Below are 25,896 nucleotides of genomic sequence, written 5' to 3'. Positions count from 1 at the left end.
ACGATGCAGCATAAAATAGCAATTCACAGGAGCGAGATAGCAATGCATCACAAATCTCACAAGAAGTTCAAAGCAGATTGCCAAGTGTAAGATGTTGGTGATAACGCGAGCGTGTGGCGTGTGGCCTTCGGTGCGTTGTGTGCTGTTGTGAAGTGTACACTTAAAAGGGCCATGAAATGGTACATACTGAGGTTAGGAAAAGCCCACGAGTGATCAGTATTCCATCACGTCACCTCACCGCAAAATTTTTTATGGGACAGTGAAACCCCGATTATATGTCCCCCCCCCCCCCCCCTTCATGCGACAACCCACATTTTACGACGAATTAGCGCAGGCACAGCGAAGCTCCCATTAGGATAATGCATTAAAAGCCTCGATTATGTGATGGAAAAATATGCACGCCCCACTTCATAGGACAGCCGGCGGGAACCATTAGGAATGGGAAATGCTGGCGGAGCACTTTATTGGCAGACGTGATGTCAACCAAGTTGGTTCCAGATCGGAATCAAGACGGAGATGTGCACACAACAATGCGATCGAGCGCACAAAGGCCTGTAAAGACGGTTCTGCCCACAGCTCGGACTTGAACTCCACATGTGCGACCAGCGGGCATTGGAGTGAGGCAGCTCGCCTGGCCCGTTTTTATGTGCACTTCGCTGATGAAGGCATTAAGAAAATCAACTGTACGTTCATAGTACCAGCATAAAGTTATTGCAGAGGCAGTAACAAGATCACAAACCTCTGTGATGATCAGTGGCTAGTGCAAAAGAGATTTCCGCTGCTGCTTCAGAGTGGAGCACATTACGCCTAGCAACACCGCGCGAGCCAGGAGTGAGTGGTGAGCTCACCCGATGGGCTGCACATCACTGCAGAAAGTGCACTTCCAGCACATTTATGTTGGAGCCGAACACCGCGTTATTTTTCCCCCTACGATGTGAACTCCAAGTACAGACATGGCTGCCTGATACTGCGGGGTGACAACGGTTCTAGAGGAAGTCTGAACAGAAAGACGTGTCGCTGGCACGATAGTACTGCGGGTCACAAGACGCCATATTTCTGGCGCGTTGTCCAAATTGTTTTTTGGGAGCATGTGAGGCCAGCTTAACATGCAAGGATGGGGTGCTTCTTGTCTAAAGCCCAAAAGCCCAGCTGCATGCGGTCTCAGAACTAAGCCAAACCTGGATATAATGAACTCGAATATAGCGACTTTATATCGAACACTTGGAATTGCGTCCAGCATTATGCATGTAAAATTTATTTTTTATAACGAACTACACACTGGGCATATCAAACACTGAGTGCCTGCTATCGGTCAACAAACGCCCATCGATGCGCTGCTGTGCTGGATCCGGGTGGTCTCCGGCTGACCACACTGCCTGACCGCTTCAGTGAAACCCGTGCAGTGCATGAGCAGGAGCAGTCTTTTAAAATCCACGCCGTTGGCCAGCCTTGCTTTGCAACACTCCTATTTAGCAGCCGCATACCACGTGATCAAGTAAGTGCCAGCAGCTCTGGACCTATTGCTAGCGTGCTGGCTTTGGGAGAAGGCAGCCCGTCGGCCTACGAACGCTAAGAGACTTTGTCACGTCGTCCTCCATGTATAGTTCGTATTTGCGAGTCGTGCTCGCGTTGCTGTTCTGCTTTCTTGACTTGGGCTGTTCCTGTGTTGCTGCTCACTTGCCATCCCGCGTTTCAGCCTGCAACATGACAACGAAACAGCGGCAAGCCCTGCCGAGGAGCTTGCAATGAGCGTGCACAAGAATTGCCATGGCCGGAGTCGAGCGGCGGCGGCAAAGGTTCCTGCCACTGAACGCAACAGTGGTTTTACAGCCACTTGATCAAGGCATCATCAATGCATGCTACCTTTAGTGAAACTGCAGGTTAACGATGAGCTGAAGATGCTCGACTCGAGACACAATCCGGTGCGGAAGCTGCGAGTGCAGTGCGCGCAGTGCAACATGACAATGACGTCACTCTGCGGGAAGAACTCGCCGATTTTCCATACGCTTTGCCCACAGAAGTTGTCTTTGAGGATTCTTTGACCGTTGACGTAGCTGTGACAGCAAGCCCATTGGACTCGGGGAAATTGTTTCTGGCGTGCTGGTGTCTGGCATCACCGAAGAGACCGAGAAGCTGCTGCCAGAAAATGATTGTCCTCGCTCGACGCTTCACGAAATCCATTCTGCTATCGATGTGCTGTGACGACACTGCTCAGGAATACAAAGGAAGCGGACGGCAGTTTGTTGAAATGATGTCGCGTGCTGAAAATGCGATTCTCTTTAATGGAGCTAAACGCAGTGTTCAGGCAAAAATCACTGCCACTGCCTACTGCAAATAGGTGTACATTTCTCGCCAATAAATTACTTGTGGAGTAGATTATTCATAGTGAGTGGCATGGTTTTTCTTTCGCAGTGCGTTTTCGCTCCACTGTTCAAAATGTCGGGTATAACGAATTTGGTACCGCAGTTGAGTGAAGTTCGTTATATCAGGCTTGGGTATATCAAATTATTCCATATATCAAACAAATCATGCTGTCCATTACAACCAGGTTTGACTGTAATTCTCAGAGAACGAAAACGGGTGCTTCTATAAAGCACGGGGTAAAGAACCTTAATTAGTTTTTGAAAGCCAGAGTAGCAGACGCGTTTATTATGCAAATGTGTGACTTATGCAATATTTTAGATTATACGATGCCCAAATTATGAGACAGTTTTATGCGATCCTCTGAAAGTTGTATAATTGGGGTTTTACTGTAGCTTCATTAAGATCGAAGATAGTGGCGATTAAAAGTAGTGCTTCTCCTCACCCTCTATAACTCATGCACATATGCGCCAAAGAAAACAGGCTGGGACTGCACCCCTCCGCGCCCCATCCCGCCCACGCCATTTGGGCACGCCCAATGAGAAGGCTCACCCAGACTTCCCACCGACATCATTGGGGTAGGGGATGTGTGGTGAGGTGTCGCCATAATCGGCTGCGAGCTACTAAGAGCAGCAATTTTTAAAAATGATTTCTAAATTATAGGGTACTCACAAAGCTTTTAAATTTGACTCGAATTACTCACAAAGGCTACCTCTACAGATCTGTTGCATTACAATATAAGCATCGAAATCATTTCAGGGTCCCTTCAAGCATCAAGGGATCTTCAAAAGCATGCGAGCAATAGTAGCACTCTAATTTTTTTTGATTCAGCACCACATCTGAATGAAAAATTGCACATGAACTTCTCATCAAATGGCGCAATGTGCTGTCAATTATCGCATTTGTTGACTAACTAAGCAGTAAGTATGATCGCAAACACTCCTTATGACCAACTTTGTTGTGGTTGTTGCGATTTCTGCATTTGTGAGTTGCTTCCTGTAGATTGCAAATGGGAATGAATTAGGGTAGGCTCCAGAATACACACATAATCTTGATGAACATGCATCAGTTGGCTGACTGTCTTCTTGCAGGAAATTCCTGCCTTGTGTGCTGGCATCTCATGTACTGCGTGCATGTAGTACTTCTTGGATATTTGCCAGACCTAAAAGCATATTTGCCTTTACACTGTGCAGAACACACGGATGACCATGTGCTCGCATCGTGCCTCTGTGAGGTGCACAACAAATTCTCAGGCGATTTATGAGTGCGGTACGTGCGCCGACAGTGGAGCGCTGTGCGTGCGTTCTCAGCATTGCATGTGTGCGCGTGCGAATGGTGTGTGCGAGGCGACGGCGACAAAGAGCGTGGCGAGCACGAGGAGCAGAAAGCTGACGTGTCAGAAAACCAAGGTGTGAAGGGAGACAACGCAGCGGAGATCGGGTCATTCAAGCATGGAGGTGGCAGCCGTCGAACGTTAGGTCCGTGCTGCCGTGGGCCTCCCTTGGATCACCGACGCAAGCCTCCTGCGTTCCTTGCCAGTGTGGAGGTGGCAGCTGATGGAATGAGGGTCCGTGCTGCCAAAAGGCACCTTTGGATAGCCTCCGGCATTTCGGGACGCCGCCGATAGGTTTTGGCTACACTTTTTCTTTCTGCTGCTGACAAGTTCTTCGGGCTGTTTACGGGAGACCACCGGAGTCTTCCTGCAGTTCTCTCCACACGTACTACACCTTGGCTCCCTTCCGGCGCGTCCTTCGACGCAACGCCAACACTGCATCTACCCGCGTCCGCCCTGTCTGCAAGGCATCCCCGCCTCACCTGGGACCCTCACCCTCAGTACCTGGTGAACTGTTTCATTTATTCTGTAGTGTTGTAGGCGTGTTGACTGTGTGTTTTTCTTGTTTTCGTTCTTAATCAGCTCTTTTCCTTTAAATTATAAATACGGCTTCGTTTTGTTTTGTCTGATCTATGTTGTTTCGTTCGAACCTGCACGCAATAGCATTCCCCTTCGGAAAGTCAGGGGCGTGTTACCAATTCGCGACAGCCTCACACGTTGGTGACGTGTGCATGCATGCATGCATGCATCTGCATGAGCGTATACTAAGAATAAAGAAATCAACAATTTGCAATTTTATAACACTTGCAGCCTGCACAAAGTAGCCGATTCAACGGCTGAGGTGAGAGCAAAACTGCTTCATGGGCCCCGTAGCAAGCACACGCAATGTTAATGCTGTTGAGAGCTTACAGTGCAGAACTTGCTGCGTGCACAGAATGAGACGCAAAAAATTCAGTGCTACTGTTTACGACTAAAGTTTCTCTCAGTTGTCTGTTTGGAGCTGTTTCAATTATGACACCTTTCACATTAGTGGCTATACCTGCCACGCTGCTTTTCTCGTATAGCATTCCCCCAGAAAGCTCACGAATGCGTCACTAGTCACCGCTTAAAGAACCTTCAAGTGGCGGCACCACGTTACTTTGCTTTCACGCAGTTATAAAAGCTTTGTTTTGGTGAAAATGACATTTTTCCTATCAGGTGATGCTAACCTATCAGCAGTCTAGCCTGGCTTAGATTTCCCCTTTAGTGTCCCTTTAAGCAGGCAGCTGTGGTGTCTTTCAGTTCATCCAGGCTTGTTTTGTGCGCTGTGGTGAAGTGAAACATGCGGAAACAACTAGCCCAGCTATTTAGGATAAAGGAACCAACAAATTATCGAAATTTGTCATGAGGTTATGGTGGAAAATAAAAGATCTTGTCTCTCACTCTAAGAATTGAGCACTGCAATATTGAAGAAATTAGGAATTTAAAATCAGAAAACACAAGCTGATGCGATATCTTGCTGTGGAACGTGCCATGAAGAGGGGGGAGGGGGTTGGTGGAGGTTGAGAAAACAAGATAAATTGTTGTTTCCAACCAACTCCCCTATCTAGGTTGTGGAGACTGAGCCCCGCAGCTTCCCCTTGTGGTTTGCTTTCCAGCGGTGCACCCTCCCACGGCATCGCCTCGGCCCACGGCGCCACGTAACCTTCCCTACTTAGTTTCCTTAACTAACAAGGGAGGGCGCCACAGACGGCGTGATTGCTGTGTGCGCGCACGGGAGAGCACACTCTCGCCGGCTGGGGAACGTCGTCGGGAGCAGACGTATCGCCCACGGTGCTCCGCTCTCCGCCCGCGGGGCGAGGCCACGTGGGGAGGACCGTTCTCCCGCATCTCGTCCTGTCCGGCCTCGGAGTATCCCCTGCCCTAGCATGGGTAAACCCCTCAACGAAGCAAAAGTAACAAAAAGCTTTGAACTTTCCGGCTTCCTCCTCTCCTAGCATGTCGCTGGATAACCAAGTCTCCCATTGGCCGAGGCACCGTGGTTACGTGTTAGCACGCACTTTTTTGGCTCCGCAGCAGACGCTGGTGCCATTGTTGGCGGTAGAAATCACGGTTCGATTTTTTTTTGTGCAACAAAGTTTTGGCGGGAAGCGTTTCTCGAACTTTGACGGTGTCTATGCGATGCGGCAACGCTGAGCATCTGTTGCGCTTACGGGTGCAACAACTGAAGAGGCAGTGAGAAAAGGTTTTTTGTCATTCCGTCTAAAAAAAGCAATGTGGCTCGGCGAAAGGTTTGGAGTCGTAAAATCGGCCAGGAAAATATTGATAATGTGCTGTATCCACATCTTTACGATGTGAGAGGCTGTTCTTCAGTTTTCACGTTTCTTTCGGAGCATTTGATGCGAAGCGCAAGCGACTGCAGTCTTAATGCCATTTGGCATGGTTGTAGATGGTTTCGTTCGCTCGCGAGCTACAAAAGCCGTGCTTCTCACTGTCTTAACCCCACTGGTCACGCTGCTGGCTCTGCTAGGCTCTGCAGGAGTAGCTTTGATGTCACGCGCATTACATGGCGTATTTGTTTAGTTGTAGTCGGACTCGTTCGCAGGTTCGACTCAAAACTTGCGCTTCATGTTGTTTGAGCTCCGCCGTTCATGCTGCTCGTGATGTAGGTCTAGCTTTCATGTTGCGCACATCGCTGGACGTATTTTTTTAGTCGGCAGCTATCGCTTGAATACTCCATATCTGCGTGGATAACACTTGAGAATGCAAGCGAGGACCTCCATTTAACGTACTTGCATATATTTTCTTTTTGTGTTTTCAATTTTCGCGTCAACTTTCTAAACTAACTACGTTTTGATTTTTCACTGCTTGAATTTTTTTTCTTCATGCTTCTTCGATCGAAAGTGATTAATTAACTGCGGCAATCCAGGCTGCTGCACGCTCTGCATGGAAATTACACGAGGGAAGACAATAACCTTTTATAAGCCATTACTGCATATGCTGACCCAAGATGACAATCCCCTAAACAAACAACATTCTAGTGAGTCATGCAGAGCAGTAGGTGCGCACGAAGCAGCAGTTAAAAGCCTTTTTTGGTTGCTGCTACTCAACCCAAACAATTAAGCCTAAATCAAAATTATTCTGCTCACAACTGTGTTACAGTATGAAACTAGCAAGGGCACTGTATTCACCTACTTATAAACAAACCACAAGAGACTATTGTTAGTCGGATCCTTTTAATGTTAGTCTGCGAGGTGTTTGAGGTATAGTAACTCCAAAATAACAGCTAAGATTTCCTGCACTCAAAAAAGAAAAAGATGAGTAGGCCCCTACGCACAGCCGACTGCACGAGCAAACGCGCCTTTGAGGGAATATATTATGGCGGCATTACACCGCCATCAATTAAGACTAGGCTTCAGGTCTAGTCGTATGTCAGTCCACTTGCTCCTGGCGGAGTTAAACTTTGAATAAGGTTGGGCAAAAGATGCCGCTCCAAAAACAACACTCTGAGGATGCTCACTGCTGTGCTGCGATCTCACTCACGCATGCCACTTCCATCGTGTGCACCGTGATCAAAGCGATCGCAGTACAAAAAGTTCCCATAAAGCAGTGCAACATGGGTCGGGGCTGCTGTTTGTGCAACTATAATTTTTAATCTCCCATGCCATGATCTCATTACGGCTGAACCTAAGGCAGAAAATGCCACAAACAATTGATTCAGGCGCGCGATCTACTGTGTGCCAAAGCGCGAGAGTTGGGAAACAACACTCTGAGGATAGGCTACGAGCTCGGCCGTGCGCGCCACCTCCACCGTGCACACCGCAATCAAAGCTATCGCAGTACAAAAAAAAATCGATAAAGCAGCGCAACGTTGCTCGGGGCAGTTATTTCAGTACATAATTTTTTAGTCTCCTATGCCATGATCTCATTTGAACTGCAGCCAAGGCAGGAAATGCACGCACGGTCTACTGCGTGCCAAAGGGCTATCGTTGGGAGCATCTGCTAGCTTCCCCTTGCCTAGGTGTCGCCACCGTCGATGCCCGGGAGGAGCAGAGAGAAGGAACACCGGCATAGGAGGAGAAGGAAGTAGATGCCGTTGCTTTTAGTTCACTGAGGGGCTTTAAGCGTGGCCAAACATTCACTCGTAACCTTGATGGCGATTCGGGCGAGCTCGATTCATTAGCGTATTTTATTTTGCCTGTTAGTGTCAGAGAGAGAGAGAAACAACTTTATTGATTCGAGCTGATGGGAGTGGTTCCCTCTTCACGGGACCCATATGCTTCCATAGCCGCCTGGCCCCTGGAGATCAGGACGAGCTGGTCTTCCACAGCGGGGCTGGTTAGCAAGGTCTCGCATCGCTCGGTAAGGGAGGGTGAGGGATGGGGTGGGGTAGTGGGGCAGGTAAAAGGTGGGGAGATTTCCACATGTTGGAGCGTGCCTAACTGCGCCTTGCAGAAATCACATTCCTTCTCGTACCTTTCCGGGTACATCTTGTTTGAAGGTAAGGGTGCGGGAAGGATCCTGCCTGTATCTGCCTGTAGATCGCTTGCTGTTCTCTGGTAAGAGATTTGTGAGGATCGGGGGTAACGTCGCCTCTCCGTCTTGTAATAGTTCGTAATGTCCTTATAACTAATAATGGACTGTGGCTCATTTTCGTCTGCCCGGTGTTCCATCTCTCGGGCGAACTGGTGGGCAAGTTCGTTGCCCTCCAGCCCAGAGTGAGCCGGTGTCCATATCAACTCAACTTTCCTTTCAGGAACGTCGCGTTTACTTTTGAGAATTCCTAGTGCCGCAAGGGACACCCACCCCTTTCTGTAACTGTTATACGCCTTTTGCGAGTCAGTGACAATTCTTCCCACTTTGGGCTGCGCGAGTGCTAGCGCTATCGCGGCCTCTTCTGGCACCTCTGGAAAAGACGTCTCAATAGAGGCGCAGGTTACGAGATTATCCCGCGTCAGCCAGTGTGTCATTCCTTTGTTCCCTCAGAGCAAGGCCCCCCATGGTCGGCGTGCGCTTGGTAGCTTACGCAATCACGGGGTGGGGTCTGGCGGTTTTGAATTGTGTCAGCCACAGTTGAATGGGGGAGAATCTATTTATCTCCCCAATTAAAACCCCACAAGGTACAGTGTTGAACAAAGATAAAGGCTGGCAATACCACCTAATGATGCGCATATTTACGTCTGCCTCTACAATCGGCTCTTTGCCTCCTTGTCTTTAATTACTTCAGGAGAGCTCTACGTACCCCATTGCTCATGCTTTGCAATGTTGAGCGAGGCACTGTCAGCCGCTCGAGCGCATTGAAATGTTAGCCTCATGTCTTACTTGTCAAGCTTACTTATCAAGCTTACTTGGCAAGCATCAATTATAGCAATGTAAAAAGAGCTGGAGGTACTAATACCGAATACTCCAAGACAAGTTCACTTGTCAATGGCTCCACTCCTACAATACGAATTCATGACCATAGCATGATCATGTGACATTAAATCAATGATTACAAGGTAAGTTGATGACTACTGGGAACACTCTCCAGAACACTCTTATCTTTTTTATTCAGAACACTCTCCAAGATGCGTCTTATACCCTCCTGGAAACGATAAAATGGCACCGTGCACACATTTTTTTCCAGGGAGAACACACTCAGTAGAACTCTTTCAACATTCACTTTCTGCCCTCCATGTGGCAGCATCTGATAAGTCAAGGACACAAATGCTGTTTTTACAGCAACAGAAAACTAGTACGCGTTACTATGCTGGACCTGAATTGGTGGCACTGGCAAACTTGAATTGTGCAGGATGCTGGGCGGCGAGGAATTATCTGGACTTGTGAATAGTAAAGCTATCAAATAGCAATCGTAAAACGGCTTGGGCTATATTAGCTTTTTGGTTCATCATGCTTGCTGGTGTGCAATTGCTACTATGCTCACAGATCACAGTTTCCAGCATCGAAATACACAGAAACGAGCACATCCTCCAATCGAAAAATTCTCAGTAAAAATCTTCTACAGAGTTTTTAAAAAAACCGTCATGGAATTGGATACACTCGATGGTTTTCCATAGTGGGGGAAGAAATTCAGTGCTTGAAATTCAGTTGTCAGTCCCTTTAAGCCTGTAATGTTTGGGCATTAAAAGCTTTGTGCAAGTTATAAACTCCCGGGATTTCATCACTTCTGGTCCCTTTATGGCAGAAATGTAAAATCCCACTGGGAGATTTATCTAGAAAACCACGATTACATCACAGGTAAATTTATGTAATTTCTCAATGTCTAAGTCCAACAGAACTGTGAGCAAGCAAATAAAGAAAATCAAGAGCGAAATACTAAACTTTTCCATCTGCTGCCAATGCAGCATTATGACCACAGAAATTTATGGCTGAGTGTAGTTCGAAGAGCAGGAATGAAAATGATTCATATACTGTATCACAGGATTGAAATTCCGCTCTTCACGTTCTGTTTATTTGAGAATTGACCCTGTGCATGCCACAGACAAGCCTCATTCACCCAGGCATGTTGCTGTGCCACTGATCCATGCAGGATGCTGCACGCTCTCCTGAATGCTTCTGACAAACGACGGCCACTGAATGCACACTGTTGATACAGTGGCCAGCAGATGGCACACTATGACTTCAACCTAAGAAATTATTACAGGGGGAGAAACAGCCTATAGGCTAGTCAACATCATGGCATGATGTCATAGCCCCGGCTGCACGGCGTGCATGCAGCAAGGACGCGCCTTTTATCTAATCACAATACTAATAAATTGCAGATTGATCAGCTTACCGTCCATTGCCCACGAGGCACTTACTAATGTAATTGCTAACAGAACCAACCAAATGACTAGGCAGGCTTTCATAAAGTACTTCATACTTGGTAATAGACCATATTCGCACAACCAGGTGATAGAGAAAAGCACAGAATATATCCAACACCTATATGTAGCCTTCATAGATTATGAGAAAGCATCTGACTGAGTCAAAACCTCAGCAGTCATGCAGGCATTGCGAAATAAGGGTGCAGAAGACTCTTATGTGAAAATACTGGAAGATGACATCCATAATGACTGCTCCATAGCCCATCGAAAAGTCAGCAATATAATTCCAATAAGGGAGAGTGTGGGGGGAGGGGGGGGGGGGAGGGGGGGGCATGGGCATGCAATGTGAAGGCAAGATAACAGATGGTCGTTAAAGGTAATGACCTGCATTCCAAGAGAAGGCAAGAATAGCAGGGTGTGGCAGAAAGTTAGGTGGGTAGATAATGTGGGGATAAGGTGCCTGCATGGCACTTTAACATGGCACAGGACAGGGTTAATTAGAGAGATGTGGTTTGGTTTGGTTTATGGGGGCTTAACGTCCCAAAGCAACTCAGGCTATGAGGGACGCCGTAGTGAAGGGCTCCGGAAATTTCGACCACCTGGGGTTCTTTAACATGCACCGACATAGCACAGCACACGAATTAGAGAGAAGAGGGAAGGGTCCTTATCCTGCAGTGGACATAGCCAGGCTGATGATGGTGATGTATGATACTGGTCTTATAGCCAGACCACCACTACTGACACAATGCAAAATCAAAATAAATCAAAAACAAATGCTTCATAGGCAGAAAAAGAAGATCATCCAGAAAGGGATGTGCAGACAAAGAAGGCAGATTACTGGTGAAGTAACATAAAGATAAAACAAGCATTTCACAAATGGAAAGCAAAGCTGCAACTTCAAACTTGAAAGTTTGTCCATGACAGAGAACTCAGTTTGCTCAATTTTATGGCAAAAGTTTAAGTCCTGTCTTAAAAGTACTGTCAAACCCGACTGCTGGCCTTTGTTTAATAGAACTCGCACAGAAAGCTCAGTCACAGTTCGCGCTGCAGTGTAATACCGCCCAATTCAGGTCAACAGCTGCTGAAAACAACACTGTAAAAGGAGTGTTGGACCATAAAAATTTGGCTACTTACCACTCATCTTTCTTTCTGACATAAAAGAAAAGATACACAATGTACACACAAACTATTTTCACAGCTACAAACCACAGAGCCCCACTGAGGCTGTCTATGGCAGGCTTTTGGTACTCACTTCATCTCCCGAAGGCAAATGAATGGTACGCGGGCCCGGCTTGTCCAAGAACTTGTTCACCAGGCGGATGTTGGCAAATGTGCCTCGGGCCATGACGTCATCGTTTCCGCGGCGAGCCCCATATGAGTTGAACTCTCGTGGGGTCAACCTGCACAGCCACATCCATAGAGACCACAGTCATTTTATTTGAAAAAAGATGCTGTGGGATACACTGGCATCCCCTCCTCGTCCCCCGCGCCAGCTGCGATCGTGACTTACACGGGCGCGCTGGCCACCAGGAATGTGGAGAGAAGGCACCCCTGCGACTCTGCTCATTTCCGCCCCAGCACTGACGTGACGTCACGGCAGCGCGCTGCCTTCTGTGGAGAGGGTAGCACGCCTAAGCTTGACGGCAACGATTTGCTGCCAGGGAGGCAATGACCGAGGGGATAAAAGGGGGAACACGCGGCGGGAAGCGACTCTCGCTGCCGGACCTTACCGAAGTGCCCCACGGACCCCTTCCGCTGCCCGCCGACCCCCGAACACCAACGCCAGACGACGTCAACGACCTGGTGAGCTGCTGAACATCTATTTTACGGATAGAACATTCTTCCGCAGTGTGCTTTACCTCGCGTTAGGTTAATAAACTATTTCCTAGCGTGCCCTGCCGTTGCCTATTTCGTCCGGACCTGCCGTGGCTGCGACTCTGCGCCACGGGTTGGGGAAACGTGTTGCGTACTTGAATAACGCCTGCGTGTAGCTTGCACGGAAGCTCGCCTTCCCGGCCGGCTGGACGCAGAGTGACCCCATAATGCATAGAACACGCAAGTAATTGTAATTACACCACTTAAAATCACAAAGCCTTCCAAATAATGACAAGAAAGGATATTAAGAAATGCAAGAACTACAAAACAACATGAGAAACAGAAAATTATGATAAACAGTCATACAGATACCCATAAAAATGTCAATTTACACAGGAAAAAAAAATGCAAATAACACATATCTGACACAAAAAGTTGACACTAGTGCTTCCAATTTTCAACTACAGCCCCTTTGGCCTCAAGAAAACTGGGATTTCTTTGATGTAAATTAAAGACAGCCCGTTGAAGTGCTAGGTTTCTTAAAATTACCTAATCAAACAAAAGCTTGAATATGATTGGGATACTGCCCCAACCCATAATTTTTTTTTTTTCTGCTTGAAAGAAACATGTTAACTGGAAAAGGTTCAAAGAAAGCCCCTTTTATCTTCAGTGCCTATTGTAGTTTAGATTCACGACAGTCGCTCATCATGGCTGCTAACAGCATTTTATCATACTGTAGAGGTGTATGAACATTTGATAATTTCAAATATTCATTCAAATAGTAAAGCATTCCTGATACGATTCGAATGTTTGGTATTCGAAAAACTGAAGTATTTTCCTCAATCAAATAACATTTCTGGAACTCTTGCTTCGTGTGGTTTCGGTTCAGTGCACCTCTTCTGAGATGGCACTGAGGCGCTCGTGCAGCCAAAGCCCCGACTCTGTAGTTGGATAGTCCAGTGAAGCTCCACCCACATTCAGGACTGCCATATAGAATTCCTTCACGACAAAGAAAGAGTGTTGTTAAAACTTTTCCTCTTGCCTGAACAAAAAGGTAAGCGCCAAAAGAAATTATAAGGTCAAGGATTTTGATGTCTGTGGCTAGTTTAATGCAGCCAAACTTTAAAAAGCCGATTAAATTTACTGTTGTGATTGGTCAGCGGAGTAACACAGGATGCCGCGGACTGTGGCCCGTTGTCACCAACTCCTGTTTTTTTAAGTTGTATCCTACTATAGGGACACCTGCTAGGCGTCTGCGCTGTGTGCCCGCATGTATGCCGGAGCCGGTAGGCGCATGTATGCAGCTGCCACAGCTGCTTTCCTCCACAAGAAATTTGCTAATCAAGTGCGACTGCGAGAACAAAGGGGAACAGATTCCCAAATTGTTTGCCTCATCTTAGCTACCTGCTTAGAATATAATGACTGCAGTATGTCTAAAACAAAAAAAAAACAATAATGTAAAGAAAACTCAGCAACCCCCTACAAGAAACACACCATAAGAAAAAGTAGACAGCAAGAAAAGCACAGACCTGGACATGAGTTGTTCTGCCCTGGTTCTGCACTGTTATAGCAGTCAGGCTTCAAGGTGCAAAAAACGCAACATGCATGCCGCCTCTATGTGCGGCCCTGTTTACTGAGGCTACGCTGGCGTCTTTTCCCCTTTCCCTGCAAAACTTTTGTGTCAGAGCGCATCAACTCATTTCACAATGTACTCTGCTAATCTAAGGTGCCACTGCTGCTGCCTGCAGGGGGAATCTGTATTACGGCTGATGGTGCAACAATTCACACTTTTGCACGTGGTACCACAGAGCGAGGAGAGCTAGGATTCCCCAGCATATATGCAAGCATATGGTGACAACACCAATCGTTCGGTTGAGAGGCACCACATTGCCCCCCACATACAGTCAAGCCCACAACACGTATAGAAGTAGCAAAAAAAACACCTAAGAGTTCAATTCATGTTCATGATTAAACTGCACGAAAGAACGGGGACAGAGACAAGAAACACGTACACACACAGAGCGCAGACTTCCAGCTTTTATTCGAAAATGCTTCGAGCATTGGTTTCTATACGCTCCAAACAACCACATGACACAGCTGGGATCCAACAAAGCAGATAAGTAACAGTTCAGTAAAGCCAATCTGGAGAGCCAATCTAAAAATGCCAAGTGTGTGCATGCCTACATACCCTTGACACCTAGATAAAAGGAGAGAGGACGGTAAAGAGCCTGAAAGTGAAACTAAAAATTCAGAGAACGAAAGATGGAAATGGCAGAACCATGTATTACGAGCAAAAACTTGCTAAGCAAAAGGGATGAGACGTGGAATCAACAGTAAAAGATGAGGGGTGCAAGCACTAAAAAGAAATAAGCAGAAAAGCAATAAAAGTGAAACCATATGAATGATACGAAACAAGATTAACAACGAGGCTAAAACCGTGAAACTGAGAGTGAAATATGGCAACAACAATAAACAAAGGTAAAGGTGACGAGAGAATGAAGGCGACGTGAGCTCGATATAATGTGTAATTCGATACAAGAGTAGCAGCATAAATTTAACACCATAGAGACACATTTAGATGGGATTTTATATGACAGCCACTTACTGCGCGCAGATTACCAAGTGAAACAGCCGTGAATTTTTAATGTTTCTCCGTCCTCATTGCCCCGGACAAACACATTTTTCAATGTTATCGACGGATTCCAAATAGCTGAGGCCTGCAGCCTTCTATCGACGCGCGATATCGACAAACCATACTGAGCGTACGGAGTGATAGGGCACAGGTTCTCTCAAGTCCTCATCAGAACTTACATCTACTAGTTATCCATGATGTCGGCAATGATGTTTTCATCCGCAAGCTTTCCCCAGGTCTCAACCTTGTCCGTGGGGACAAAGTTGCCTATAGCTGCCAACAAAGCTAAAACAGGGGATAATTGGTTTTGCATCATGGAATACTGCGCGCCACTAGGAAACAACACAAAGGATGAGAGAAAGAAATAAACACGTACATACAAGGCGCGAATTTACAACTGTTTGATACACATGAAACACTTTGCACATGGAGAGTCAGATTATTTGGGCTTGATGATCCATTATCTATTCTTGGCTATGTTTATCTCTGTTCCTGTTAAAGCAATGGAATGATGACTTACACACATTCAAGGCCTACTTCGAAGATTGAATATGCTTCCCTAATCTCTCTTTATTCTTTCATTTCCATGTCCTATTCTGGTGGTTTCATCAAACCATGGACAACACTTGTGCCAAGCACAATGCGTGGCCAGGTTTCCTAGGTGCGTAGTCAGCCCACAGTTCCTGGAATGTCCGTTCATTTTTTTTTTATTGATGCACCTCCCTAATTGGCCGATATAATGCTGGCCGCATGAAAATGAAGTTTTATAAATTATGCATGTGTCGCATTCCACGTACCTGTTTTTGCGGGCTGTTTTGCAACGTTAGAAAAGACGGCTGTCTTAGCATGCTTCCGTTATGTGCACGATTTTTTGCTTTGCTTTCCGGTGGAAAAAAGTGGAAATGTCAACATGCATGAAATAGTAACCATCTTAAAAAATGTATTTGAAAGACTAGATTTTACCTTCGAAGTTCCGCAGGAGTCCAAGGTTAGGTTTTTAGACATTCAGATTGAAGAAGCTGATAGCCACACCTGCTGGTCTTACACAATACAAAGTGAAAAAAAGTCTGTTGAGGTATGGCTCAGGCTATTCAAAACACGTTAAACTGAGCATGGCATAATCTACCATCATGCAAAGCATTAAAAAATCGCGCAAGATTAAGGACAGCCTGTTGGTGCAAGTAGAAGACTAAAGAAAAGTGGGCATCCAAACGTTCTGCTTGCCTCAGTAGCGGAAATAGCATTAAAATGAACAATTTGAGGTAAAGCCGCCAAAAAGGAAACAGAAAAGAAGCGTCCCATCCCGCTACCATACATTCACAAGATAACTCATGGACTAATAAAGATTGGGGACAGATATAGAGTTCCAGTTGTGGAGGTCACCCAGGAAGACGACCGCGGCCACATTTATTGGAAGGCTGCTGGAGAGGAGACAGCAGGGGAGGGGCGGCGGCAGCGTCCGGCCCTGGCCAAGGTCCTGAGTGTTCCATCCACCGCGTGCTGGGGACACTTCGTCCTTTTTGGCATTTCGCCACAGCCAGCCATGCGGGCTGCTAGACAGTCATTTGCACAGCGCCTCAAAAGCTGATGACCATGTGTTTCAAAATAAGCACAAATGAACACCGGGAAAAAAAACCCAAATGCAAAACAGCCCGCAAAAAGAGGTGCGTAGAATGCGGCACACTCATAATTCATAAAATTCCACTTTCATGCGGCCAGCATTATATCGGCCAATTAGCGAGATGCATCAATAAAAAAAATAAGCGGACAATCCGGAAACTGTGGGCTGACACGCACCCAGGAAACCTGGCCGTGCATTATGCTCAATACAAGTGTCATCCATTGTTTGATGAGACCACCATAACAGGACATGGAAATGACAGGCTAGAGAGAGAGATTAGGGAAACAAATGCAATCTTTGAAGCAGATCCTTAAAAGTGTGTAAGTGAACCTTCCATCACATTAACAGAAACAAAGATAAATTAAATCAAGAACAGATAGTGGCGGGGCATCATGTGTATTCATCATCATCAACCTGACTACGCCCACTGCAGGGCAAAGGCCTCTCCCATGCCTCTCCAGTTAACCCTGTCCTTTGCCAGCTGTGGCCACCGTATCCCAACAAACTTCTAAAGCTCATCAGCCCATCTAACTTTCTCCAGCCCCTGCTACACTAGCAAATCACAGGTTACTAAGGCCTTCTCCATTAACTCTTATCCCCAACTGTTACCAATTCAGGCCTCGGAATACCTCCTGTAAGCAGGCGGTGAATAGCATCGGCGAGATCGTGTCTCCCTGCTTGACGCCCTACCTTATTGGAACTTTATTGCTAACTTTATGGAGGACCATGGAAACTGTGCACTCGTTATAGATATCTTCTAGCATTTTCACATAAGACTCTTCTACACCCTGATTCCACAAGGCCTGCATGACTGCTGAGGTTTCCACTGAGTCAAATGCTTTCTCATAATCAATGAAGGCTGTATACAGGGGTTATATAAATTTTGCGCATCTCTCTATCACCTGATTGATAGCGTCAATAAGGTCTATTGTCAAGTATCCTTTACGAAAGCCTGCCTGCTGATCATTTGGTTGATTGATTGATTGATTTGGTTGATTGTCAAGTCTTTGACGTATCCTTTCTTATGAATTAAGATAATGTTAGCATACTTCTAAGCTTCTGGCACGATCGAGGTAATAAGGCATCACGACACATGGTGGCTAGTTTTTCTAGCACAATCTCCCCTCCGTCCTTCAACAGATCTGCTGTTACCTGATCCTCACCAGCTGCTTTTCCCTTTTCCATTGCTCCTAAGGCTTTTTTTACTTCCTCTTTCGTTACAGGCGGGGTGTCCCATTGCTGTGCGCAATTGCCTCTCTCATTAACGCTATGATTACATCTTTGCTACTGTATAGATTTGTGCAGGACTCTTTGGCTACTTCTACTATCTTACCTATATTGGTAATGACATTGCCCTCTTTGTTTCTTAATACATACATCTGGCTTTTACCTATGCCTAACTTCCTCTGCACCACTTTTAGGCCACCTTCGTTCTTTAGAGCATGCTCCATTCTCTCCAAATTAAACTTCATTGCGTTGCTACCTTGTGCTTTTTTATTAACTTTGATAGCTCTTCCAGTTCTATTCTGTTCATAGGGTTGGACACTTTCATGCTTGGGTGTTTTCTGTTTTCGGAAAGGGGGGGGGGGGGGACGTGTACTATCAGGCCGAAATAATCAGATACTTGATGTGCTAAAAACTGTATAAGAAGCAAGTGATTCATGTGTATTAAACAGTTGTTCATGCCTTGTACATGTGTTTCTTTGTCTCACTGTTTGCGCAGTTTCGTAGTCGTGCGCAGTATTCCATAATACGGCTGCCCTATCACAAATAGCACGAGGGCTAGAAGAAAGCACCAGAAAACTAGGACAACTGATTCCACAAATCACCAAGATCTGTGACAGCTGCATCAAAGAAAGAATTTGATCCGACAAAGCAGAGACCAATACGTTGGAAGCAGTTCTTGACATCATTCCACTTCTAGTCCTCGTGTTCTACAGGAGCCGTTCAATCAGATGTTTCCTACAATCCACTGGCCCTAGAGTTGAAGCACCTATGTAGTATTCAGCAGCAGGAAGTGAAGTACAATGTTGCTCAAACTGGCATCGCAGCAGTGGGCACAGCTGTTATGTATGGCAAGGCAGACGTTGAGGAACCATTTGTATGCTGCTGTCTCGATATCTTCATTCATACGCAGTGTGTGTGTACATGTCTAGCAACGCGAGTGCCAGACCTCTTCTCTGCTTTAGCCCGAACGTCACCCTTGTTCTTCAGAACAGTGCTCGGCGTGCTTATTAAAATCTTGTATGCTGCGACCTCGTATTTCTTTTCACCTGCTTCAACTTGCTTGATAATTTCCAGTTTCATGGAAAAGGGGAGATTCTGCCATTTCGCGGCAGCCATCATGTGCCTACAGACACAACAAAAACTATGCAAAATTACCGACGGCACCATGACTCATCGTACGTGCCAAGTGTGTGATAACGTCGGCACAACTGGTGCATTGTGCTATAAGTATTTCAGTTTTCATAACTTTGTGTCCATGGAACAGCATGTATTTTTAGCTTCAACATAACGAAGTAGATTTTGCCGCACTTTCAATGTTACAAAATTTCAGTGCTGGCTGGAAACAAACCCGAGGAACTGGAAACGAACCCGAGGAAAAATTGTATCACAGGTGCGAGTGGTTGAGTGCAGCATGTGTCAAAGTGCGCATCGGAGCGCATACGTAATACAACCGCAGCTCAGCTTTCACATACAGAGTGCATAGGTAGATGCAGATACGACGACAAACAACATAGTGACAAGTGTGACTCCAGCCACACCATCTGGGGTAGTACGGGCGAGGCTGGCACAAGCGTCCACGCAGCCTTGGCAGCATTCCAGGCCAGCCCAAAGCTCTCGCTATCTCGGCCAAAATCGCCGCTGAATGCAACATGTTGCCTGCGCTTAAATGTAGCGCGGCACGTTCATCACGTTTACAGATGCCCAAAGCTTGGTAAAAGGACTGGAAGGGTCAGTGCTGTTGACACATCCGTCAGCTGTGAAGCCCATTGCATGCTCCACGCCTGAAAACCTCGCTTCTCACTCAGATGATGCGCCTACGTGCAAGAATGACATGCTCGCGCTTACGGCAGAAAACACGAGGAGTGGGGTAGGCCTGATTTCATTTAGTTGGTTGGTGATTGGAGGACATCCGTCTCACTTTGCCGACATGGAAAAAGAAAAAGTAAGAGAGGGGGGACAGACGCAGACGGCGTGGTTTGCTGCGATGCCACCGGCCACGAGGTCGCAGCCGTGGCAGTGGCAGCAGCGGAATATGTCGTGTCGGCAGTGTTAAGCCTGTTTCACATGCAAGCGAAAATGCTAGCAAATCCTGCCGCCGCAGAGTAAAAACCTGTTGTGAGTTGCCGCGGTGGCTCGAGCGGTGAGGTTTCAACAAGTTGGAAATTTTTTCGCTGCGATGTGCCGCTCAATTCGGTCAGTTGCTTTCATGCGAATCAGCCTTTAGCGGTGCGCTCAGGGCACTTACAAGAGGATGTACCACTCACCCACGAGGTGGTTGGAGCGGTAGACGCACTGAGGTAGCTCGTGAGCTCGCAGCATTGGCAAGGTGCACATAATGCCATTGCTGCTGGCCAAGAAAGAGGACCACTTTAATCACAAATAAAGGCTTTTCCAATGAGTTATCTGCAGCGCATTTTCAACAAATTCTTAGCATGCTCGGAGAAGAATTTCAATGTTTCAGTATTACGAAGTAAACTGTTGATTTTACTGACTTTGTTTAATTCAATATAACTGAGTTCGATATAATCAAGTTTGAATGTACTGCACAGAGCTGTATTGTGGACATTAACTTCCTAACACGTCCGGAAGCCATATTAGAGCGAAAGCACTACTTCCCTACAGACGGATAAAACTCAAGAACAGAACAGCTTTTGCCCCCCCTCAAAGGACCCCCAGCAGCCAACAAAGTTGTCGCAAAAGCATGATGCTGCAGAGCTCGCGGGGAAAGCAAAAACAAAATTAAAAAAGGTGTTCCTCCGAACTTAGTGGTTGCGGACTTTTTTGAAAATCGCCGCCTCCGCTGGTCACATCCGCCCATCGGCGAAGCCAGCCAGATTGCACTCTTACCACTCGTAATCCGACGTTAGAGCCGATCACCCATATTTCAAGATGGAATTCGATGAATAGTGCTATTTGTGCTGTGTGGAGTGATTTGTGTGCTGGGTGTCAACGATCACTCTGGAGTTGTCTACTGTGTCATTGTCACTGCCGCCGTTCACAGGGTAGCATTCGTGTTGTTTGTTTGCCAGTGACTCAATATGCCATGGGCTACACAGTGGTCAACGACATATTGTGCGACTGTTTCATTTCTTGTATGTGAAGTGCACGCGTGTACGACTCTCGTAACTTGTGGTGGTTATAAAACAACTGCCAGTTTGTGTTTTTTGGTGATTGCATCAGTGTATTTTCAATATTTAGGTGATGAACAGCGGCCGGCGATAACGCTGGGAGGAGAGAAATGACACAGGTAGAGAGAAATATTGTAAAAAAAGCAGCCACGCTAATTTTGATGTTAATTAAGAACCTTGCTTTATAGCTCCATACCCATTTGAAGTGTGTACTGTTTAAAGTGACTATCTAGCTATTCGCCTTTGGGACGTGCCGGGCTATGTGTATTCTTTCATGTTGGGGTCAAGTTTTCATTTTTGGTTGCGCTATATTTTTACTATCTTTCTTGCAGCAGATTTTGCTTGGTTTCTTGGCCTATTGTCAAAGTCAAAAAAGTGCCAAGGATAAAGATTTTAGTAATTCATGACAGTAAATATGTTTTAACTATCCAATTAGTCTCTATATTTTGTTTGCCATCCTTCGTACATTTTGTGAACGGCGTTGTTCTGAGGCCTTTTGCCACATGTGTTTATCGTGTTGATGCCCAGTAATAATGTGTTGTGGCAAAAGGTACTTTATGAAATTAGATTAGCAAGAGGCCGCCGGCATACATTACGTAAACTGGAATTGCCGATGAAAAAGTTAAAGGCTCTGCTGATTTAGAGGAGACGAGTAAAGTGGCTGAAATTTGAAAAAGAGAGTGAAAAGCCCGATTTGAGGATACCGAAGGCGCATAACTGGATCCTTGGGTCAGTGAACACCTCAATCGTGCTTTCAGATTTCCACATGCAGAAAACTGCTTTCGCACAATATTTTGTGCTTATCAATGCTAAACTGGCAGCCAATATTTTTTACACGATGTCTTCACTTCGAAACCCAAAAATGCTGCCACCTGGAACAATGCCGTGAAACTGTGGCTGGGGAACAAAGTACGGCGCAAAAGCACTGTGGCACCCCATGGAGAGCAGGACTGGGCGGTGCACATACCCGCGGGCAGCAAGGTAGCGCGCTGCTGGGCTGTTGCGCGCAATGCTGCCAGCCGGTGAGATGTGGTCCGTGGTGACAGAGTCCCCTAGGTTGAGCAGCACGTATGCACCTTCGATGGACAGAGTAGGCCGCGGCTCACGCTCCTGCACCAGTAGACGGGGAAGGACTCAGTGCTCGACAGGAGGTGGTATAGTGTGCCAGCTCTCCAGGAAGCCAAGCGGCCAACACATGAAGCATCCGTTCTACAGCTTTCAGATGAGAGCAAAAGAATAGACTGGCAAGTCAGTGCCTGTCTTTTGTTGGCCTTGTATGACTGTGCTCGTCAAGATGCTTCAAATGGTCAACCAGATATCCCAATTATGTGCACTGGCCTCCAACAGTGCATTCGAGCAATCATCTCACAAAAAATGCCTATCCTCCGCTGCCACACAAGAACAGCCCCCACTGAGGTATTTCTTGCACAGGTTTCCAATGCGCTATACTGCTGCAGGTTAAGTCAACCTTTTTTCCTTTATGAAACTGAGCATCCATAATTGGGGCATTGACATACAGGGTCTGCTCTGAAAGTAGTAGTAGTACTCATTTTTAAAGAAAAATTTTATTCATGAGAATAGTACAAATGACTAGAATTTTTCAAAGTAACACCCTTTCGCATCTACACACTGCTGCCAATGAGCTTTCCCGTTTTCGTACGCCTCCAGGAACACCTGGACCAGAATGCTGTTAAGCTCCCTCATCACGGCCTGTTGAACCGCCTCTACCGATCCATGATGCTTCCCCTTGAGCGTAGATTTTGGTCTCGGGAATAGAAAAAAGTCTGCCGAGACCAAGTCGGGGCTGTACGAGGGCTGAGGCAGCATTGCCACCTTGTTTGTCCAGGTGGTACGAACTCTTTGAGGATGACTTCATGTCGATCAAAAAAGCAAATGAGCATGGACTTTTGCTTGGATTTGCTCATTCGCGGTTTCTTGGGGCGTGGCGAAAAAGGGGTGTGCCATTCTGAGCTCTGCCGCTTGCTCTCTGGATCGAATTCAAACACCCACATCTCACCACAGGTCACTGCATTGTCCAAAAAATCAGGGTCCTCATTCACATGATAAAGAAGATCCTGGCAGATCACTTGGCCTTTTGCACCTCTGACAACACTCACGGCACCAACTTCATGCACACTTTCCACATGGCTATGTTTTCTGTCATTATCTCAAAAACTTGGGTTTGAGGAATGCTCAACTCATCAGCAATCATTCTGATACTCATCCTACGATCACTATTCAGCAAATTTTTCACTCGCGACACATTTTCGTTGGTCTTGCTGGTCGAAGGGCGTCCGGAGCGGTCGCCGTCTTCCACTCTTTCCCTACCTTCTCAGAACAGCTTGTGTCACCCAAAAACACCTGATCTACCAAAGGCAGCATCACCGTAAGCCTCCTTAATCATGTTGCGAGTCTCTTTGCCCATTTTACCAAGCTTTACACAAAATTTGAAAGCGCATCGCTGATCCAGTAAACGCTCCATGATTCTGCATGACGAGGTGTTTCGACAGGCGTTCACAGTACAAGCGACCTGCTCTCTTTAACGGCTGAGAGCCGACTGCCGATTTTTCCTAGCATTCCCAATATCCCCCTTCACCGATCCTGCACGTGCAGACCGCCTCTCGACCGCCCGTTCACCCAGAAAAAAAACCAGTCCTACTACTTTCAAAACAGACCCTGCATATGCACAGCTTATCTCTATTTATTTATTGATATACCCTAAGGGCCCTCCCTTTTGAGCGAAATGATTATATAAACTCAAAAGAACATGCACACGAAGAGATATATGCAAACCTGACAAAATTATTAGGGCTGTGAAAGTATTCGAAGCTTTAAGTAGTTTGCAAATAGGATTTAGTTTTTGATTCCGTTCATATTACACTTCATTATTCCAACCTCCTAAACAATTAGAAGTTTGAGTTCATTATTCATCTAAACTCACGGTGGAAAATCGTAAGATTTCCAAGTGGCAGTATTCTGCACTTGCCAGATAAGTTAACCTGCTTTTTCCTCATGGTACCGACTCCCAGCAAGCGGTAATGCTAGGCCTGATATAAAACCAAGCTTGCATACACACAACAATCTTGTGTAGTGCTGGGACGCTGGCAAATGACACATATGCCGATGATGCAGATGACGCCGCTGTGCCCAACGTTACTATTGGCTATGCTACGGTCCCCAGAATACTTGCTATTCTGCCGCTCAACATGGGGTCAACTCAGTAATGCATGCAGTGGTGGCACTACTAACAGCCGGAGCCGGTTGGAATGGCAGGCAGCCCAGCGGCTGGACTTGTACAGTCTATTTCAGCTGTGCACTTCCGTTTGCCTTCGTTTTTCTTGTTAGCATTGCTTCAGACATATTCGAACAATGGACAATGCGGTAGAGGAACAAGTTTCAAATGTACCTTCGAACATTCTAGTGGCAACAGTGACATTTTAGCACTTTCTGCTCTTGCATACCGTACGCAACTGTGAAGGCAATGTGTATGTTCGCTGAGCATGCAATGAGTTTGTATATTTGTGAATGTAATTGCCCTGCTCTCCTTTCTAAATGTCTTTCGTCACACCTTTAGCCTCCTCCCAGACCGAAAAAAAAAGCCGCCGGCAACGGAGGATTCGGACCGCGCACCAAAGTCATAACAAGGACGTGTGCGCGGCTGCTCTTGTGCCCGAGTGATTTGCAGGAAAATCTTTGTCCTGTGGCGTGGTGAAATAATCAGTGCCGTTGAAGCAGTCTAATAATTTTGCACAGGGAGATGCAGCAACAAAGAAGCAAATAATAACCGTATATGAGACCGTATGTTACCGTATAGTATACTGTATATAACACAAACAGAAGCAATTTGTTCCAGGCTCATATTGGTTCAATGCATACAGCCCATGCTCACAGTCAGCCCAGCAGCAAGGTTTGTTCACGAGTACAAACAATGCAGACTGCAGTGTGTCACCTGCACGCAAGGCGTACACAAAGGGCATGCCTACAAACAGATCAGATTTAAAGGACCAATAGCGAATTGCTTCAGAAAGTTAAAACCACCACACAACCAGTGAGCGGTGTGACTTGAAGTAAACGCGCAGAAAAAGAACCTGTGCAACAAACACAGGTTTGCTGTGCAAATGGGGAAAGAATGGGGAAGAAACCAGCCACATGGGGTAGGAGATAAATAGGGAGGAGGAAAGAGGGAACTGAAGAACTTTGGAAAAAGTCACACACAGCACCTTGCGGAGGCGTGGGATGGTGTTAAAGAAATAAAGATGGAAGTATCACCTTGTCTCGAGCCGGCGCCAATGCGCACAGGCCTCTTTGTTTTCCGGAGTGGCCAGATGAATGGTTTTGTTTCTCTCCTAGTTTTGTAACACGGCGCGCAGAACTATTTGCTGCAAAAGAACTGCCAAAATGAACTAAGAATAAAAAGTGAGTTTAAACAGCAACCTGGATATAGAGAAGGTGAGGTTAAAGAAGGAGGGAAAGAAAGGGGGATGACAATAATCAAATGTAATTCTTTCCTCATTTTTTCATGTAGCAGTCTTTTGCCTTGAGAGAGAATTGATGCGCTGACCAGTATAATGCGCCCTGCAATCCAAAAACAACTTTCGACTTTTCACCGAGATTCCACCTCTGTGCTCTGCGCAACTTAGCCTATTAGCCTCCTTCAAGCAAAGTATGACAGGAACCTGCAGTGCGCATTGCAGTTTACAGGGCTCCATTTGAAATGCATCACTTATCATTTGTATCGATGCATGTCGTGCTAAACATCTATTTCGCGATTCTAAGCTTATGCCTGTTTCGTGTACGTTGAAGCAGACAAGAAGATGAAGTCGGGGTTTTTGCATCTGAAAAAAAAAAAACAAGATTAAATTGCGCGACTAGACATGAAAGGTTGTTTGAGGAAGTGTGCTTTGCATTCTGTGCATTCTGTGCATTGCAGGGATGGTTTAAAGCATCGCCGTTGCAATATGCGAGACAACAGGCATCCCAGATTGTCAGAGGGA

The 25,896-nt window shown here is 46.3% G+C and overlaps 1 protein-coding gene across 6 annotated transcripts in view; it reads right to left on the bottom strand.

Moving 5' to 3' along the window:
* LOC144094185 (cytoplasmic aconitate hydratase-like) overlaps positions 1-25,896 on the bottom strand; it is a 393,589-nt gene that overhangs the window by 219,037 nt on the left and 148,656 nt on the right. For all 6 annotated transcript variants that reach the window (XM_077628105.1, XM_077628107.1, XM_077628108.1 and 3 more), the window contains 2 exons: positions 21,870-22,012; positions 11,732-11,879 (listed from right to left, as the gene is read on the bottom strand). In XM_077628105.1, the coding sequence (XP_077484231.1) occupies positions 11,732-11,879; positions 21,870-22,012 (291 nt within the window). The remainder of the gene's footprint in view (positions 1-11,731; positions 11,880-21,869; positions 22,013-25,896) is intronic.

The sequence above is a fragment of the Amblyomma americanum genome, chromosome 6 (genome assembly GCF_052857255.1).
Source record: "Amblyomma americanum isolate KBUSLIRL-KWMA chromosome 6, ASM5285725v1, whole genome shotgun sequence".
Classification (NCBI taxonomy): Eukaryota; Metazoa; Arthropoda; class Arachnida; order Ixodida; family Ixodidae; genus Amblyomma; species Amblyomma americanum.
The sequence above is the reverse complement of the archived record's forward strand: the minus strand, read 5'-3'. Positions and strand labels throughout refer to the sequence as shown.